Source organism: Myxocyprinus asiaticus, chromosome 41, assembly GCF_019703515.2.
Source record: "Myxocyprinus asiaticus isolate MX2 ecotype Aquarium Trade chromosome 41, UBuf_Myxa_2, whole genome shotgun sequence".
Lineage (NCBI taxonomy): Eukaryota > Metazoa > Chordata > Actinopteri > Cypriniformes > Catostomidae > Myxocyprinus > Myxocyprinus asiaticus.
This window is the reverse complement of record NC_059384.1, coordinates 3452219-3468243: the sequence shown is the minus strand read 5'-3', so window position 1 is coordinate 3468243 and position 16025 is coordinate 3452219. Positions and strand designations below refer to the sequence as shown.

The 16025-nt window shown below is 38.2% G+C and overlaps 1 protein-coding gene across 3 annotated transcripts in view; it reads right to left on the bottom strand.

Moving 5' to 3' along the window:
- The window catches only part of LOC127432140 (uncharacterized), a 94370-nt gene that overhangs the window by 55800 nt on the left and 22545 nt on the right, over positions 1 to 16025 (bottom strand). For all 3 annotated transcript variants that reach the window (XM_051682978.1, XM_051682979.1, XM_051682980.1), the window contains exon 3: positions 15630 to 15695. In XM_051682978.1, the coding sequence (XP_051538938.1) occupies positions 15630 to 15695 (66 nt within the window). The remainder of the gene's footprint in view (positions 1 to 15629; positions 15696 to 16025) is intronic.

Here is a 16025-nt window from a genome sequence, read left to right as displayed (position 1 = left end):
TTCCCTTTCAGACAAAGGCCTATACAAATTAAAACAAAATGTGTACAACTTTGTGTGAAGTTCTTCTAAATTGTGGATGTGGATGTAAAAATAAAACTTAAAATAAAAATAAACACATTTATTACAACAATTATGGCACTACAACATTATTTTCCTCACTGGTAACAGCACCCCTTTCACTTTGACTGCTAGTTTTTTTTATAGATGTTTTCAATGACAAACAAATGTGTTTATGATGAAAAAGGTAGAGTGATAGTTAATTGTTTCTAATTGGCCTGATTAGCCAAGGCCTCCCTTAAACACACAAAACAAGAAGTACAAAAAAATAAAAACACATATTATGGGGCCCTGGGTAGCTCAGTGGTAAAAGACCCTGGCTACCACCCCTAAAGTTCGCTAGTTCGAATCTCAGGGCGTGCTGAGTGACTCCAGCCAGGTCTCCTAAGCAACCAAATTGGCCCGGTTGCTAGAGAGGGTAGAGTCACATTGGGTAACCTCCTCGTGGTCGCTATAATGTGGTTCGTTCTCGGTGGGGCGCGTGGTGAGTTGAGCGCGGATGCCGCAGTGGATGGCGTGAAGCCTCCACACGCGCTATGTCTCAGTGGCAATGCGCTCAACAAGCCACGTGATAAGATGCGCGAGTTGATGGTCTCAGACACGGAGGCAACTGGGATTCATCCTCCGCCACCCGGATTGAGGCGAATCACTACGCCACCACGAGGACTTAAAAGCGAACTGGGAATTGGGCATTCCAAATTGGGCGAAAAAAAAAAAAAAAAGAACACATATTACTCTATGTAACACAGTTTTTGTTCCTGGGTAGTAAGTGTTATTTCTTAATTGCTTATGCCTCAAAAGTATAGAAAATGGCTATTATTCCCCACAAACTTTGCTTTTGTGACCAGGACCGTGACATTTAGAAATTTACCTATTTCCAATGAGAAAACGGGCAAATTTGTGTCTTTTCGTTCACACAAAGTCAGAAAAAAACAACATATGAATCCAAAATACTTCTTTATCTGTGGTCCGACGAAGACACCGGCTTTGACCTTTGCCTCAGACAGCTTAGGGAAGAAGTCTTGAAGGTACTTGAAGGCTGCCGACTCCTTATCTAGAGCTCTGACAAATTGTTTCATAAGGCCCAATTTGATGTGCAGTGGTGGCATCAGCACCTTCCGCGGGTCCACCAGTGGCTCCCACTTGGCGTTGTTCCTCCCCTCAGAGAACTCGGTCTGCTGTGGCCAGTCCTGCCTGTGGTAGTGCGCCTTGGTGTCCGTGCTGTCCCAAAGGCAAAGACAGCAGGGGAACTTGGTAAAACCACCTTGGAGACCCATCAGGAATGCCACCATTCTGAAGTCTCCTATGACCTCCCAGCCGTACTCATCATTCTTCAAGGCATCCAGCAAGGTCTTGATGCTGTTGTAATCCTCTTTGAGGTGCACCGAGTGAGCCAGGGGAAGAGATGGGTACTTGTTACCATTATGGACCAGCATGGCTTTGAATATTACTTTAGTACAAATACATGTTAATCTGGATTCATATGTTGTTGTTTTTCCTGACTTTATGTGAACAAGAAGACACAAATTCGCCCGTTTTCTCATTGGAAATAGATACATTTCAAAATATCATTGTCCTGGTCATAAAAGCAAAGTTTGTGGGGAATAATAGCCATTTTCTATACTTTTGAGGCATAAGCAATTAGGAAATAACACTTACTACCCAGGAAGAAAACATTTTACACAGTGTTATACAATAGACACTTGTGTTGTTTAATGATTTGTTGATTACATTTAATAGATTACACTTTCATAAAAACATTTGCAGTTAGTTTCTGCAAAAGGTGTCATTAAACGTGTTCTGCTTCGTTTTTGCCATCACTAGTTATCGGCGAGTACTAAAAAAAAAAAAAAAAAAATTATTTGTACTCGTATTCGTTCTAAAAAAAATGGTATCGGGACATCCCTATTATTATTATATATGTATGAAAAATATAACGAAAACCAATTTAGGGAAGACATTTGTGGTTGCTTTAAATATTTTCAAATTTATTTTGTTTTTTTTATCTAAAAATGCAAAAGGTTTTATTTTAATGAATTCGTCCCCAGTATGTCCTCATTTAGATAAATAGGTAAATGTGTGTGTGTTTGTAAACGCTGGCAGATGACACCCCTCACCTACAAAAACACAGCAAACCGGTTCACCCGTTTTTCTCTCCTTGTCGTTCCCTTGACGTTCTAAAGCATCTCACTTTAATTTTCTGTTCTTGATGAGTTACAAAATTCCTTCTTTGTTTTGCAGCCAGCATTCATGCTTACACACAAAATAACTCCGGAATGAACAGGAAAGACTGACACACACAGAAACAGTGGCCAAGCAACACACACATACTCATAAGACATTTCGAGGAGTAACACTGGCACTCACAAAAGGAACAGGCGTCTTTCTCAAAGTTGCATTTTCAGCATGGACTTCCATTCAGCTGATTGTTTACTCGGTTTCTCTTCAATGACGCTCTTAAACAAGCTTGTCTGTTTCAAAACCACTGGTGACAGATGAGGTGCAAATAAGTATGCTAAGGCGGAGGAACATCATCCAAGTTTATGGGACAGTTGTTTTTTTGGTCTCGGTTATGCACCACAGGGCTGACTGCAAGCCATAAAACGTTCCTCACTAACACCATGTCCTAACCAGGGGCGATGCCACAAGACCACAAGTGATAAAATCTGTCTTCCATGAGAAGCAAAGAGCAACAAGATGTTTTGTTGGCCGACTGGTTTCTATTGGAATCATACTGGATAGCTCCAAACAAAAGAAGTCTCATCAGTCCAAAAATCCATCTGTTTTAAGCTTAGCTGAGCATAAATGTAGTGTTTACTTTGTTCAGAAAATTGAGTGTTTGGAACAAGATATTCTTTGTTAAGCAGACTTCCATTTCCACTAAAGGTCATGTGTCAACCCCACTAGAATACAACTTAGTTGGGTAAACTTTAAAAGCAGTGTAGGTAATCACTGCTAAAACAATCAAAGAGTTAAGACAACTTGAAACTAGGGCTGTCAATCAATTACATTTTTGATCAAATTAATTACATGGTATGCCGATTAATTAATCAGATTAATCGCAATTAATCGCACATATAAATATATGCTGAGAAAGCCCCTCAAATAACAATAATTCAATATATAATGAGTAAATAATTATACATGTAATTATAAATAAAATATATATTATAAAAAATAATAATACAGATAATCGAATTGCATTGCATGATTTTGGCACACATGAAGCATTAAAAAAGACACTTCAAAAAGTGGCTTTAGAATTCAATACATAGTTTATTTCCATATTATTGAGCATAAGCCAATCATTGGCCTACAGTTCACGGCAATCCATTTTGCAATTGAATTTGTCAATCAGTCCAAGATTTATTATAAGGGCTTGTTTAAGGACCTGTCAATGTACACCTGCGTCAGACGGACGCTTTTGAAGCATCTCACTTTGGTTGCGTCACATCATAAATGTACTGTTTTTAGGTCGCCGTGTCAAGTTAAACGTAGTTTGAAACTTAGAAAAACATGTCTTGAGATCCCTGCCTTCGGATTTGCGCTCCATCAAGCTGTGTTTGAACGCAAGAATGCGTACTCTCTTATCTTGTTGTTAAGTGTGGTTTGTTCTCTGTATAAGGTGCGCGTTGTCTATACAGCTGGATTTTCGCTTACTGCCCCCTGGAGAAAACAGGTGGTACTTCAAGCCTGAATTGCTCCGATAGGAGGAATATTCCTTATTACGGTCCAGGGACATGATTAATTGTGTGAATTTTTATATAATTAATCACACTGAATTAATGCGTAAAACCTGAAGAAACTTGACCAAAACGATTTCTAATCAGCCTAATGGAGAGTACAAACAAAAACACAACTTCTTACTGCAAGACATCGTTAAAACACGAAAAAAAAAAAAGCACAAACACTTCTATTGAAAGAATAGTTCACCCAAAAATGAAAATTCTCTCATTATTCACTTACCCTGATGCCATCCCAGATGTGTATGACTGTCTTTCTGCCAGCACTTTGACGGTCCAAAAGTCACATTTAGTCAGCATAAAAGTAATCCACACGACTCCAGTCGATCAATGAATGTCTTCTGAAGCGAATCGATACGTTTGTGTAAAAAATAAATAGACAGAACATTATTAAGTTTTAAAAAGCGCTTCCTGCCATAAGCTGACGTGAAGCGTGACGCAAGCGCGTCGGTGAGTTCATGCGAGAATTCTGAAGCGGCGCATATTTACAACAGAAGAACGAACATCACGCGACAGTTCATCCATTTCAAACCACATCAGAGCCCTGGACGGATGTGCCAATTTAAAGTTAAAAACGTTTTAATTATCGACTTGTTTCTTACATAAACATATCGATTCACTTCAGAAGACATTCAATAATCGACTTGAGTCGTGTGGATTACTTTTATGCTGCCTAAATGTGACTTTTGGACTGTCAAAGTGCTGGCACCCGTTTACTTCCATTATAAGGAACTGACAGAGCTCTATCTTCTTCTAAAAATCTTCATTTGTGTTCTGCTGCAGAAAGAAAGTCATACACATCTGGGATAGCATCAGGGTAAGTGAATAATGAGAGAATTTGCATTTTTGGGTGAACTATCCCTTTATATCTAAACAAAAAATTAGTTGCTTGACCTCATGGTATGTCACCTTGCTTTGACCAAACACGCATAAATAAAATAAAATCGCACTGGATTATGGGTATTGCCTCATGACAAAAATTATTATAAGATGAACTTTGAGTAATACGAGAAGTAAAATAATTCTGTGTTATTTGAACTTCTTTGGCTTAAAAAAAAAATCATAAAATTACGATTTTAAGTGCTACAAACTCGAACTCGCTTGAACAATTTAAGCACGTTTGTTTGGTCAAAATGAACTTTTGGGACATTTAATTAGCTGTTATTAAGAATTCATAGAGATTTCAGCTCGTTTTAGTATTATTGATGTTTACTGTAATTAGATGTTTCGAATAAAGTCACCATTAAGATGATTAGTGTTCTCTTTGGTGAAGTTAGATTCTGTTCAATGCATGTGATTTTTACTTGCGCATATGATTATGTGTAGCTGAAGTGACCCTTTATCTGCACTTCTTTTGTTTTTAGACTATTAAATTAGGTAGAAACAATAATATTAGAGGTAGACCGTATATCAGTTTTACTATCAGTTATAGGCAAAAAACTATGCATTATAACGGCTTGGATCTACAATATAACAGTGGCCTCTAGAGTTGAAATAAAAACCATCAATGATTGACAATAATTCATCTACAATTTTATCCTCACTTCAATGCATATTTGTTTTTTTGATTAGTAAATCAAGCATTCTAAATTGAAGCAAGAGCATGAAAAGAAAAATGTGACTAAATAGAAACCTTCCCCGTCAGCACATAGGCCTACATCGTGTCTCTAACTTAATATTTTATGAATAACAATTAAAAACCTCATCTGGTTTAATAAGTCCTTAATCTGGTGAATATATAGGCTATAAAAAGCTTAATTTGGTAAATAGTTAAATATAGAGCATTATAATGTAGCCATGTCTCCGTCATTTCAAAATAAGAGTCCCGAAATAAGTGTGTATTTCGGACTTCTACATAGTCTGGCATTCTGGTTATTACTGAGATTTTAGTTGCACAATAACTAAGGAAAGGCTAAGAATTTTAAAAACTATCGGCCGATTAATCAGTTATCGGCATTGGCAAAATCCACTATCGGTTGACTTATTTTTTTTCTCCCCAATTCGGAATGCCCGATTCCCAATGCGCTCCAAGTCCTCATGGGTGGCGGAGGACGAATCTCAGTTGCCTCCGCGTCTGAGACCGTCAATCTGCGCATCTTATCACGTGACTTGTTGAGCGTGTTAATGCAAAGACCTAGCACGTGTGGAGGCTCCATGCTATTCTCCGCGGCATCCACGCACAACTCACCACGCACCCCACCGAGAGCGAGAACCACATTATTAACCACGAGGAGGTTAACCCATGTGACTCTACCCTCCCTAGCAACCGGGAAGCTTAGGAAGCCTGGCTGGAGTCACTCAGCACGCCCTGGATTTGAACTCGTGACTCCAGGGGTGATAGTCAGCGTCTTTACTTGCTGAGCTACCCAGGCCCCCACCTACTGGTTGGCTTTTAAATAATATTAAAGTTAATTTGAAACAACACTATAAGCTGTCAAATTTTATTCGTGTGACATACCTTTTTAAGTAAATAAAGTTGAATGAACTGATACATTTGTGTATATCTAACAAAAGTTTTCTAGTTATGCTGACATAATATGACCATAAGTTAAATTTACTTTAAAAGTGTGATGCAAAAATGCTACATATATATTTTAAGTAAATCCAACACATCATTTTTTTTCAGTTGGGAAGCGAGAAGTGGTTCTTATTCGGAACGGTTCCATTTTCTTAAAAATACCAGAACTAGGGGGCCTGGGTAGCTCAGTGGTAAAAGACGCTGGCTATCACCACTGGAGTTCGCTAGTTCGAATCCCAGGGTGTACTGAGTGACTCCAGCCAGTTCTCCTAAGCAACCAAATTGGCCCGGTTGCTAGGGAGGGGTTAACCTCCTCGTGGTTGCTATAATGTGGTTCGTTCTCGGTGGGGCGCGTGGTGAGTTGAGCACAGATGCTGTGGTGGATGCCGAGAACCATATGATTTTCATGACTTCCGGTTCCGTTAACGGAAGTCTTTAGTACGGAACACCGTACTGAAGTACTCCAACAGTGTTTCCTGCAGTACTTTTCAGTAGCAGCGCTGTCTCTGAATCTACAGCGTGAATCACACAGTCCGACTAATATAGTCTGATTCCTGTTGTTTATTTGACAATGTCAAAGATAGTCTAACATATTACAAGTTTTATTGTAATCATTGGAATTTTACATATATTATGTTTTACATTTATTTTAGGTTTTTAAATGTATCTCTTATTTGTTATATCTGCTCTTTTAAAACCTGAACTGATCTCATCATTTGCGAAAAATAAAAATTGCATTTCTTCTAAATATTAGTATGAATCAATATTGGAAGGGTTAAAGCTGGCTCTACAATAGCTGATTTTTCCCAATGATTTTCAGGTGTTAGCTTCATTATCGTAATCACTGTCCAGGTAGAGGGATACAGAGCGCCCTTTAGCACCTCTCAGTGGGAGGTGTTAATCACTTGACCATCGAGACTCCCTGCTGAGTTCATGGCTTCAAGCATTGAAAAGACACAAATGTTTTGTTTGAAAAAAATCATTCTGTCACTGAGAAGAACTGACAATATGACAAGCTGATCGTATTTTTAAATCATACTCAGCTGCATATCACAAACACTGATTAAAATCCATAGTGACTCTATCATTCTGCAGAAATAATAAAAAAAGCAAATGATGGATAAAAATAATCTTGATGGACATTTTACAGTTTTGGTGCATTTTAAAATATAACCTTGTGAAAGCCAACCGAACCATGAAGAAAATGCAACACCTGTAACTTTTTTAGCCCCTGTTTCAGAACAATCAAGCAAGCTGCAGGTCTGAAAACGTCCCAAATCACTCTACTGCAATTGCAATTTTACTCATGTTGTTATTTTGTCAGAGAGAGAGATAGTTGCAGCGAGTCATTATGTGTGTCACCTCTCCACCATTTTTAATCGGCAAGTGTGTCATAGCTCTGACTGAAGATAGCGAGATCTCAGCAAAACAGTCTGCATGTGTGACGCCATCGGCTAAAACCAGTTGTTTTGAGCCTGCTAGTGAAGAGCCAGCTTAAGGAATCAGAATTGTTAAGAGCAATAGGAATCAGAACCAGAATTGTTAAATTCCTTACAATTCCCCATCCCTACTGTAACCAATGTTTTCACTGATGATTAGACCTTTTTTTTCTTTCTTCGCTTGGCTAAAAAAACTCTACAACCAATGACATTTAATCTTTTGGGGCATGTGTCTGATGCTCAAGAAAATCAAACACTTCATATGTATTTGTTTTTTTTAAATTCCCATCACATGCCAAGACAATTATGCAAAATGTCCAAAATGCGCTTTGAGAGATTTGTGTTGTGTTCTGTTAAACATATTTGCAGATCAAAGTTCTTCAAGCTCCAATATTGTCTCTATTTACATCAGGACAAGTTCCGTCAATCTAATGCCTAATGGACACTACACGGCTCAAGCTCGTCTCCTTGATGTTTTGAGTTGGCGATTGGTCTGCGACGAGAAGTCTCGGATCTCAAGACGAAAGGTCTTGTTGTGTGCGCACTACTGCAACAGGCCGAGACGAGTCCCAGACGCTATGACTACTTTCAAAACGGCCTGATATCTAGACGTCTTATCGTCAGGTGTGCGCACTGTCCCGACGAGTGAGAGATGACAATGAGCCACAGCCAATGAAATATAGAGAGCACGCAAGAGGAGGGCAAATTAGCGCAAATAAGCGTAAAACAAGAGCAAGCCGTTCTTTCCTGTTTGTTGAAAGTTTATGCTGGTTTTATATGGGTAGGTGACAAATAAAGTTCATAAACTCTATTTCTAATGAAAACTGTTGCGATGAACTGAGCAGCCCTATAAAGCGACTTAAGAAGCTACCTTAATAGTTAATTACTATTATAGTTTGATGAAATACAGTATTGTTTTAAGAGAATATAGTTATATAGATGGGTCATAAACTACAAAAAGTATTATGCTAATGTACTTGAAACATTGCAATAACGTTAATTTAAAACTTGTTCAAATAAGTCTCGTTCTGTCGGCAGAGAGGTGCCTCTGGGAACTCTGCCTGACTGACTGAGTGTTTCACACAACACAAAGAGACTGCTGAACTTGTGTTCGGCAAACTCAACTCTGCCAGAGTCTGATGCCCACAGCGTTAACCCTTGACCGGCTCACAGGTCAACCGCAGGGGCGCACACTCAAGTGTAAATGTTAATGAATTGGGGTCATTGAGGTCATGCACTGTGCAGCATGTGTATGGTCAATAACTAGACCTCTAAAATCACAATAACACACACACACACTAATGCATTCGTACACACTTGTGCAGATGAAACTGGTCTGAAAATAGCACCCAGGCTTGTCTTCTAATCTTTCTCTCATCCTGTCCTTTCCTCCTACACTTCTCTTAATCTCTCTCTTGCTTTCTCTCTTTCCAGTGGATGAAGTCCAATGGGGGCGGACAGCAGAGGAGGGAGTGAGAAGAACGATAGAATGCAAAATGAAAACGAGGGTCTTAAGCATCAACCTGGGAATATAAAGTAGGGAAATAAATTACAAACTACTTCTGAAACTAAATTCCTTTCAAACATCAGTTCTCAACATATTATTAAATAAAACTATGGCTGCGTGTCAAAACTAGTGAGTTGCCTACCTAGACAGCATTTTTGACAGCAGGCCTGGTGGGAGCAACTATGGTCGAGACAGACAGATTGGAAAAATAGTCAAATGCAACTAATAGTTCAGTTCAGTTCTGTCAACTGTATTTAGCATGCTTTTTCACAGAATATCCTGTTTCACTCGGAAAAAACGTCACATAATGGAAGTTAATGTATTGCAAATGTCATTTCTTTCTTATGTTGATGTATTGAAACAGGAATGTCAATATTTTTTGTCTGTTTTCCAGGAAAATAAAGACTGTAAATGTTAAACTTTTATGTGCTAAAAATGAATTTTGTCAACTTTTAGGAGTACACTTGCATACAGATGACCTCAAAGCTAACAGACATGAACTAAAAGCCACAAACCTCCAAATTTGATTTAATGGGGTCTTTAAAATCAACGTTATATGAATGCTTAAAATGTAATTAATTAAATAAAACTTTTTTTTTTTCTCTCCTTTTCTCCCAAATTTGGCATACCCAATTCCCAATGCACTCCAAGTCCTCGTGGTGGCGTAGTGACTCACCTCAATCCGGGTGACAGAGGACGAATCTCAGTTGCCTCCACGTCTGAGACCGTCAATCCGCGCATCTTATCACGTGGCTTGTTGAGTGTGTTACCGTGGAGACCTAGCGCGTGTGGAGGCTTCACGCTGTTCTCCGCGGCATCCACGCACAACTCACCACGCGCCCCACCGAGAGCGAGAACCACATTATAGCAACCACAAGGTTACCCCATGTGACTCTACCCTCCCTAGCAACCGGGCCAATTTGGTTGCTTTGGAGACCTGGCTGGAGTCACTCAGCACACCCTGGATTTGAACTCGCGACTCCATGGGTGGTAGTCAGCGTCAATACTCACTGAGCTACCCAGGCTCCAAACTAATCAAACTTAAAATATTTAGCTTTTTTTAAATTTGCTAAAGGATTAGTTTCTCCCAAAAATGAAAATCCAGTCATTGCTTACTCACCCCTGTGTTGTTATAACCTTATATGACTTTCTTTTTTTGCCTGTAACCTCCTGTATGTTTCTGTTTGATTTCCGAATAGTCTGTTAAAAAAAAAAAAAAAAGGCTGGGCATAGAAATGCATCAATTCTTCAACTACAAACTCTTCAGACATGTTTAGTAAGTTCTGTTCTCTGTTTTGTGTGCAGCTGTGTTGTGTTCTGTTGTCACTATTGCTGTGGAGGACCTGATTTTAGATAAACATAACGAGTCTTCGCTTGAACGCCCCAATGTTGCGAGGGCGCTGCGTGAACTGTTGCTCTCGTGCCCTATCATGAACGCACACAGGAGATCAACGGTCAGTGAACATTTTCACTAAATAATACATTATATTTCAGATTGTTTCTCACCGGATCTTATCGTATGCTTTCATAACAATCATGAGTCTCATGGAATAATTTATTAGACTTCTGAATTATACTTTTGTGTTCTTTTGAAGCTTGAAGAGGTGGTCACCATAAACTGCCATTGTATGACATCACTGAGCACAACATTATTTCACAATTACTCCCTTTGTGTTCAGAAAAAGAAAAAGTCATACAGAGTTATAACAACACAGGGGTGAGTAAACAATGACTGAATTTTCATTTTTGGGTGAACTAATCCTTTAAAAATAACAACTGAATTTGATGCAATTTTATGAAATTGAAATGCATAAATCTTATTTCTTTGAGTGTATTACATTTTATTATTAAAATACAATTATTATTATTTTAAAAAATTCTATTCTAAGATAAAATAGACTGTATTGTCTCAAAAGGAAATTTGTCTTGGACACATACAGTACAGTAGTCTATATAATACCTCCTGTTTGTAGGAGGAGGTCGATTTTTTTAAATTGCGACATTATGTTCATGAAAATACACCACATTTTTGCTAAAATTTTCATTACGGTAATGAGTCTGGACATTTTACTTAAGTTTTTTTTTTTTTATAATTTTATTATCATCAACTTTGACTCATTAGATTCTAACTGTAACAGTAATGTTTACTGTTAAAATTATTGTAATACAATAAAAAAAATTAAATTAAAAACATAATAAAGGGCAATCCAACAAATCTTATCATGGTGTATAAATATTATACATTTTATTATAAATATTATAAATTATATTATAATATTATACATTTAAATAGCAATGTTTTTCCAAATACAGTAACAGGACTTTCTCCCATATTAAGAATTTTGGGGGGAAAAGGAATAGCTTAAAAGGAATATTTTGGGTTCAATACAAGTGAATCTCAATCGACAGCATTTGTGGCATTATATTGATAACCACAAAAACTCGTTCTTCTTCTTTAAAAAAAAATTAAATAAATCAAAGTTACAGTGAGGCACATACAATGGAAGTGAATGGGGCCAATTTTTGGAGGGTTTAAATGCAGAAATGTAAAATTGTCTACAACTTTACACCAAAAAAGTTAGTAAGCAATTTTATCACACTATAATCATGTTAACACACATATTTTTTTCCATCTTTTGTCTATACTTTTGAAACAGTGAGTACTTTAACATTTACATTTTGGCCCCATTGACTTCCATTGTAGTTGTCTCACTGTAACTCAGATTTTTTGCTTGTTTAAAGAAAAAGGACGGACGAGTTGAAATATATTTTTGTGGAAATCAATATTATGTCACAAATTCTGTCGATTAAACTCAACTTGTATTGAACCCAGAATATTTCATGAAAATTAAGCCACAATGAAAAATATATTAACTGTAACCCAGGTTACCAGAGGCTGGTAGAATAAAAGAGAATATAAAAGTGCAAGATTTTAACAGTGATAATGTGAAAGACTGACAAATGGCATTTAAAAGAAATTACATTTCCAGCGATCGATCACAGACGAGAGAAAAACAAAGAGAGACATCGATGTGAAATGGTAACTTTAAGAAAATTATATTGATGATTTAGATGATCATTTTGTTTGGAAAAGACTGAAATCATATATATATCGTTTAAAAGATGCATGAAAAAGCGGATATTTAGTTTGAGCAGTGTTAACATGCTTCATGGTATCTACACCTCTGTAAAAGGAGTCAACGAAAAGGGAAAACGTACCAAAAAGAGACAATTTACAAACGTATAACATCTGGAATTCCTCGTGTCCAAGGAACACGTTCTTCCAATGTGTTTGTGACAAATAGAGTCATTTCATCATTTTGTTGCTGAATTCAATCTAAGGGCATAACACATTTATTTCAAGGGAACTGAGGTTTATTAATGTCTCGCTGTAACATCACTGTGTATTATTGATGATGAAATCTAAAGGTAAAGAGACAATGTTACGTTTTTTTTTTGCTAGCAGTGCAAGCCATGCAATCGGCCATGTGCGATAAAGTGTGTTATGTCTGTTAACATGTTCACCTGCGATCTAGATAATGAAATAATTGCACAAAGAAGTGTGTTATAATAAGATGTCCTTTATTTGATTTAAAAAATATATACAATTGAAGCAATGTATAAGGAAAACAAATGATTCTTAAATGTAGTATTGAAAGCAAATGGACATGTTGTAAAGGTTCAATGCTGATAATTCTTTATGGCCTTGTGTGGTTTTTTTTTCTGTCCCTTCTTCTGTGTTCGTTGTTCTGTTGCTGTTGAACCATTGTGATCTGGATGAAGATGTTCTGCTGCATTGATGTGTCCATGGATTGGGAATTGTCCCAGATCTTCACACTATTCTGAGTGGAGTTTGGACTGGCGAGCCACCCGAAGCGTTTCTTTTGGATTTTCTGTATTGGAGAGCGACAGAGACTGACACTGGGTTGTGTTCTTTGACCGGTAGGATAAAAATGAGCAATAATTTCAACATTTTTGTTTGTTTCCCTTCACCTGAAGTGGTTTCATTCAAGGACTATTGAGGTGCCAATATTCACAAAATTATATACGGACTGATATAGACTGATCTGCTGTCTTTGAAAAGACAAAATCTCGAGAATTCGAACAGTTGAAGTTACAGGTTTGTTTTGTTTCAGAGTGGATTTACATTCATTTGTATGTTTTCCTTTGTGGTACATGTATGACCACGTGAATGTCTATCATATGCAATTCATTTTGTGGGTTTAAAAAGGTTCTTTGGGGGCCTGGGTAGCTCAGCGAGTAAACGACGCTGACTACCACCCCTGGAGTCACGAGTTCGAATCCAGAGCGTGCTGAGTGACTCCAGCCAGGTCTCCTGAGCAACCAAATTGGCCGGTTGCTAGGGAGGGTAGAGTCACATGGGGTAACCTCCTCGTGGTCACTATAATGTGCTCTCGGTGGGGCGCGTGGTGAGTTGTGCGTGGATGCCGCGGAGAATAGCGTGAAGCCTCCACATGCGCTACGTCTCCGTGGTAATGCGCTCAACAAGCCACGTGATAAGATGCGTGGATTGACGGTCTCAGACGCGGAGGCAACTGAGATTCGTCCTCCGCCACCCGGATTGAGGCGAGTCACTACGCCACCACGAGGACTTGGAGTGCATTGGGAATTGGGCATTCCAAATTGGGAAGAAAAAGGGGAGAAAAACAAACAAAAAAGGTTCTTTGGTCAGTTCATAAAAGTGAAAGCACTTATATAAAGTCAAATGACATTAGCCGTCTTCTAAAGAGATAAATCTCATACAAGCAAATTCACACATAATACATTACTTAAATGGTTCAAAAGACAAAGCAATATTTTATTCTAAACCAAAAGTATAAAGAAGTGATGTCTAAAACTAACCTCTGAAGAAAGGAAAAAGTCAACTTGCCTTACCGAGATCCAGAAGAAAATATCCAAATAACCTGTGAAGAAACAAAAGGAAAAACTGGGTGAACTTGAACATAAAAATCTAAGATATTTTGAACTCCATTGTTCCAGTCAATGTGATTTATACAACATACAATACTTATGTTACCTTTTCATATAAAATACTTTGTTCTTACCTCAACGAAAGCCTCAGTCTGAGTGTTTTACTGTTGTTGCTGGCCTCCTTCTCCTTAATTGAACTTACGTCTTCTGAGAGCACTGGTCCATAAGCTTATATTATTCATACCAGGTGTTACATAATGTTTCTAAAAATGGGCTTCAATGTCTTTGCCCAAAACATCACTGCTTCTTGCTGTTTGGATTTTGGGGTGAAATATGACCTGGACAAGTTCTTGACAGGCTTTGAGAGATTCACACTATTTTGCATTCGGTATTGTATTGAGCAGCCATTATGGAAACACATGATGAAGTGTAGCTATAAACACTGTGAGATGCTCAGAATGTGTTCTTGCGTTCTCTACACACTCCGAGAGAGCGTCCAGTCGACACCAGACATCTTCACCTCTCATGAGATGATTTTGGTACTTCCGCACCCGTTTCTGACAGGACCGATACAGTGAACACCCTGCTGCAGCCAACAACACACTCTGTCAAAACCATCTGCATTAGAGACGTTTTCAAGTGTCATTGTGTGCGTTTGAAAAAACAAAAAAACTCACATATAAACAGTTTCCTGCACCACTATTCACTAAATCTACCTCCAAGAAAAAACATAAAATTTTATTTAAAACACAGGACAGAAATTTTTCTTCCAAAACTTCACGACTGGATATTAAAATACATCCATATAAACCATTCCTGTGTGTTTGAGCAATGTCAATATATTAAAAAGAAACGTACCCCTCCCTTGTTAAATACTATTCTTATTTGCACTTCTCGCTCACTCTTTCTGCGCTCTGTGTGCACATCTACAGAATGACAGATCTGAGCAGTGTACACATTTTGTCCCTGTTCCGAGTGTGGGAGAGAAGTGGGCACAGATGGATTGTGGGTAGCTTTAACGATGTAGCACAGCTTCACCCGCCCACATAGAGCAATGTACGCATGCAGATCAGCATCACAGGAGCCGGGTCAAACCTTGCCTGGCTTCCTGCATCCATTAATGAAGAACTTCATGTTCATGTTGTTCAAAAACACATACAAAAAGCGCTCCTGGTCACGTGTGGGCTGAAGTGGTGCTTAATAACAATCACAAACACGCATGAATGCAAATGAACTGCTTAATTTTATCTGTCTATCTCTGTTCCCTCCTCTCACAGAGAAAAAGAGATGAAAGACGAGAAACAAATGCAAAGAAGCACATCGAGTCAAACACAATACACAATATATAACACCCTGCAGGCCGGTCTTATACATGAGGATAAAACAGAGCGAGAACAACGGCAGACATGTATTAAGGTTTCACACACGCTCACCATGTCATCCAGTGCATAACGCAGCAGTCCATGCTCGTACAGGAGGAAAAAGCGTCTTTGCCATTTCTGCAAAAGAAGAAATCAACACTGCATGAGTGAAATGAACGAGATCCAGATCTTGAAAATCTAGTGACATCAGCATCTGTTACTCTATGACGTACAAAACTCAGAAAAGCATCCAGTACATCATAGTGATGTCTGACTGCTTTATATACTGTAATAAGCTTACATAAAGGGAACTCGGCCAGGCTAACTAATTGGCTGACATTCGTCATTTTAGATTATTGGCATTTGGCAAATAACCGTGCCTTCTTGGCCGATATTAGACTGAAAGCTACATGCAGCACATGGAATGGAACAGAACGCAGCTGTCTCGAGATGCATTTTTAATAGTTC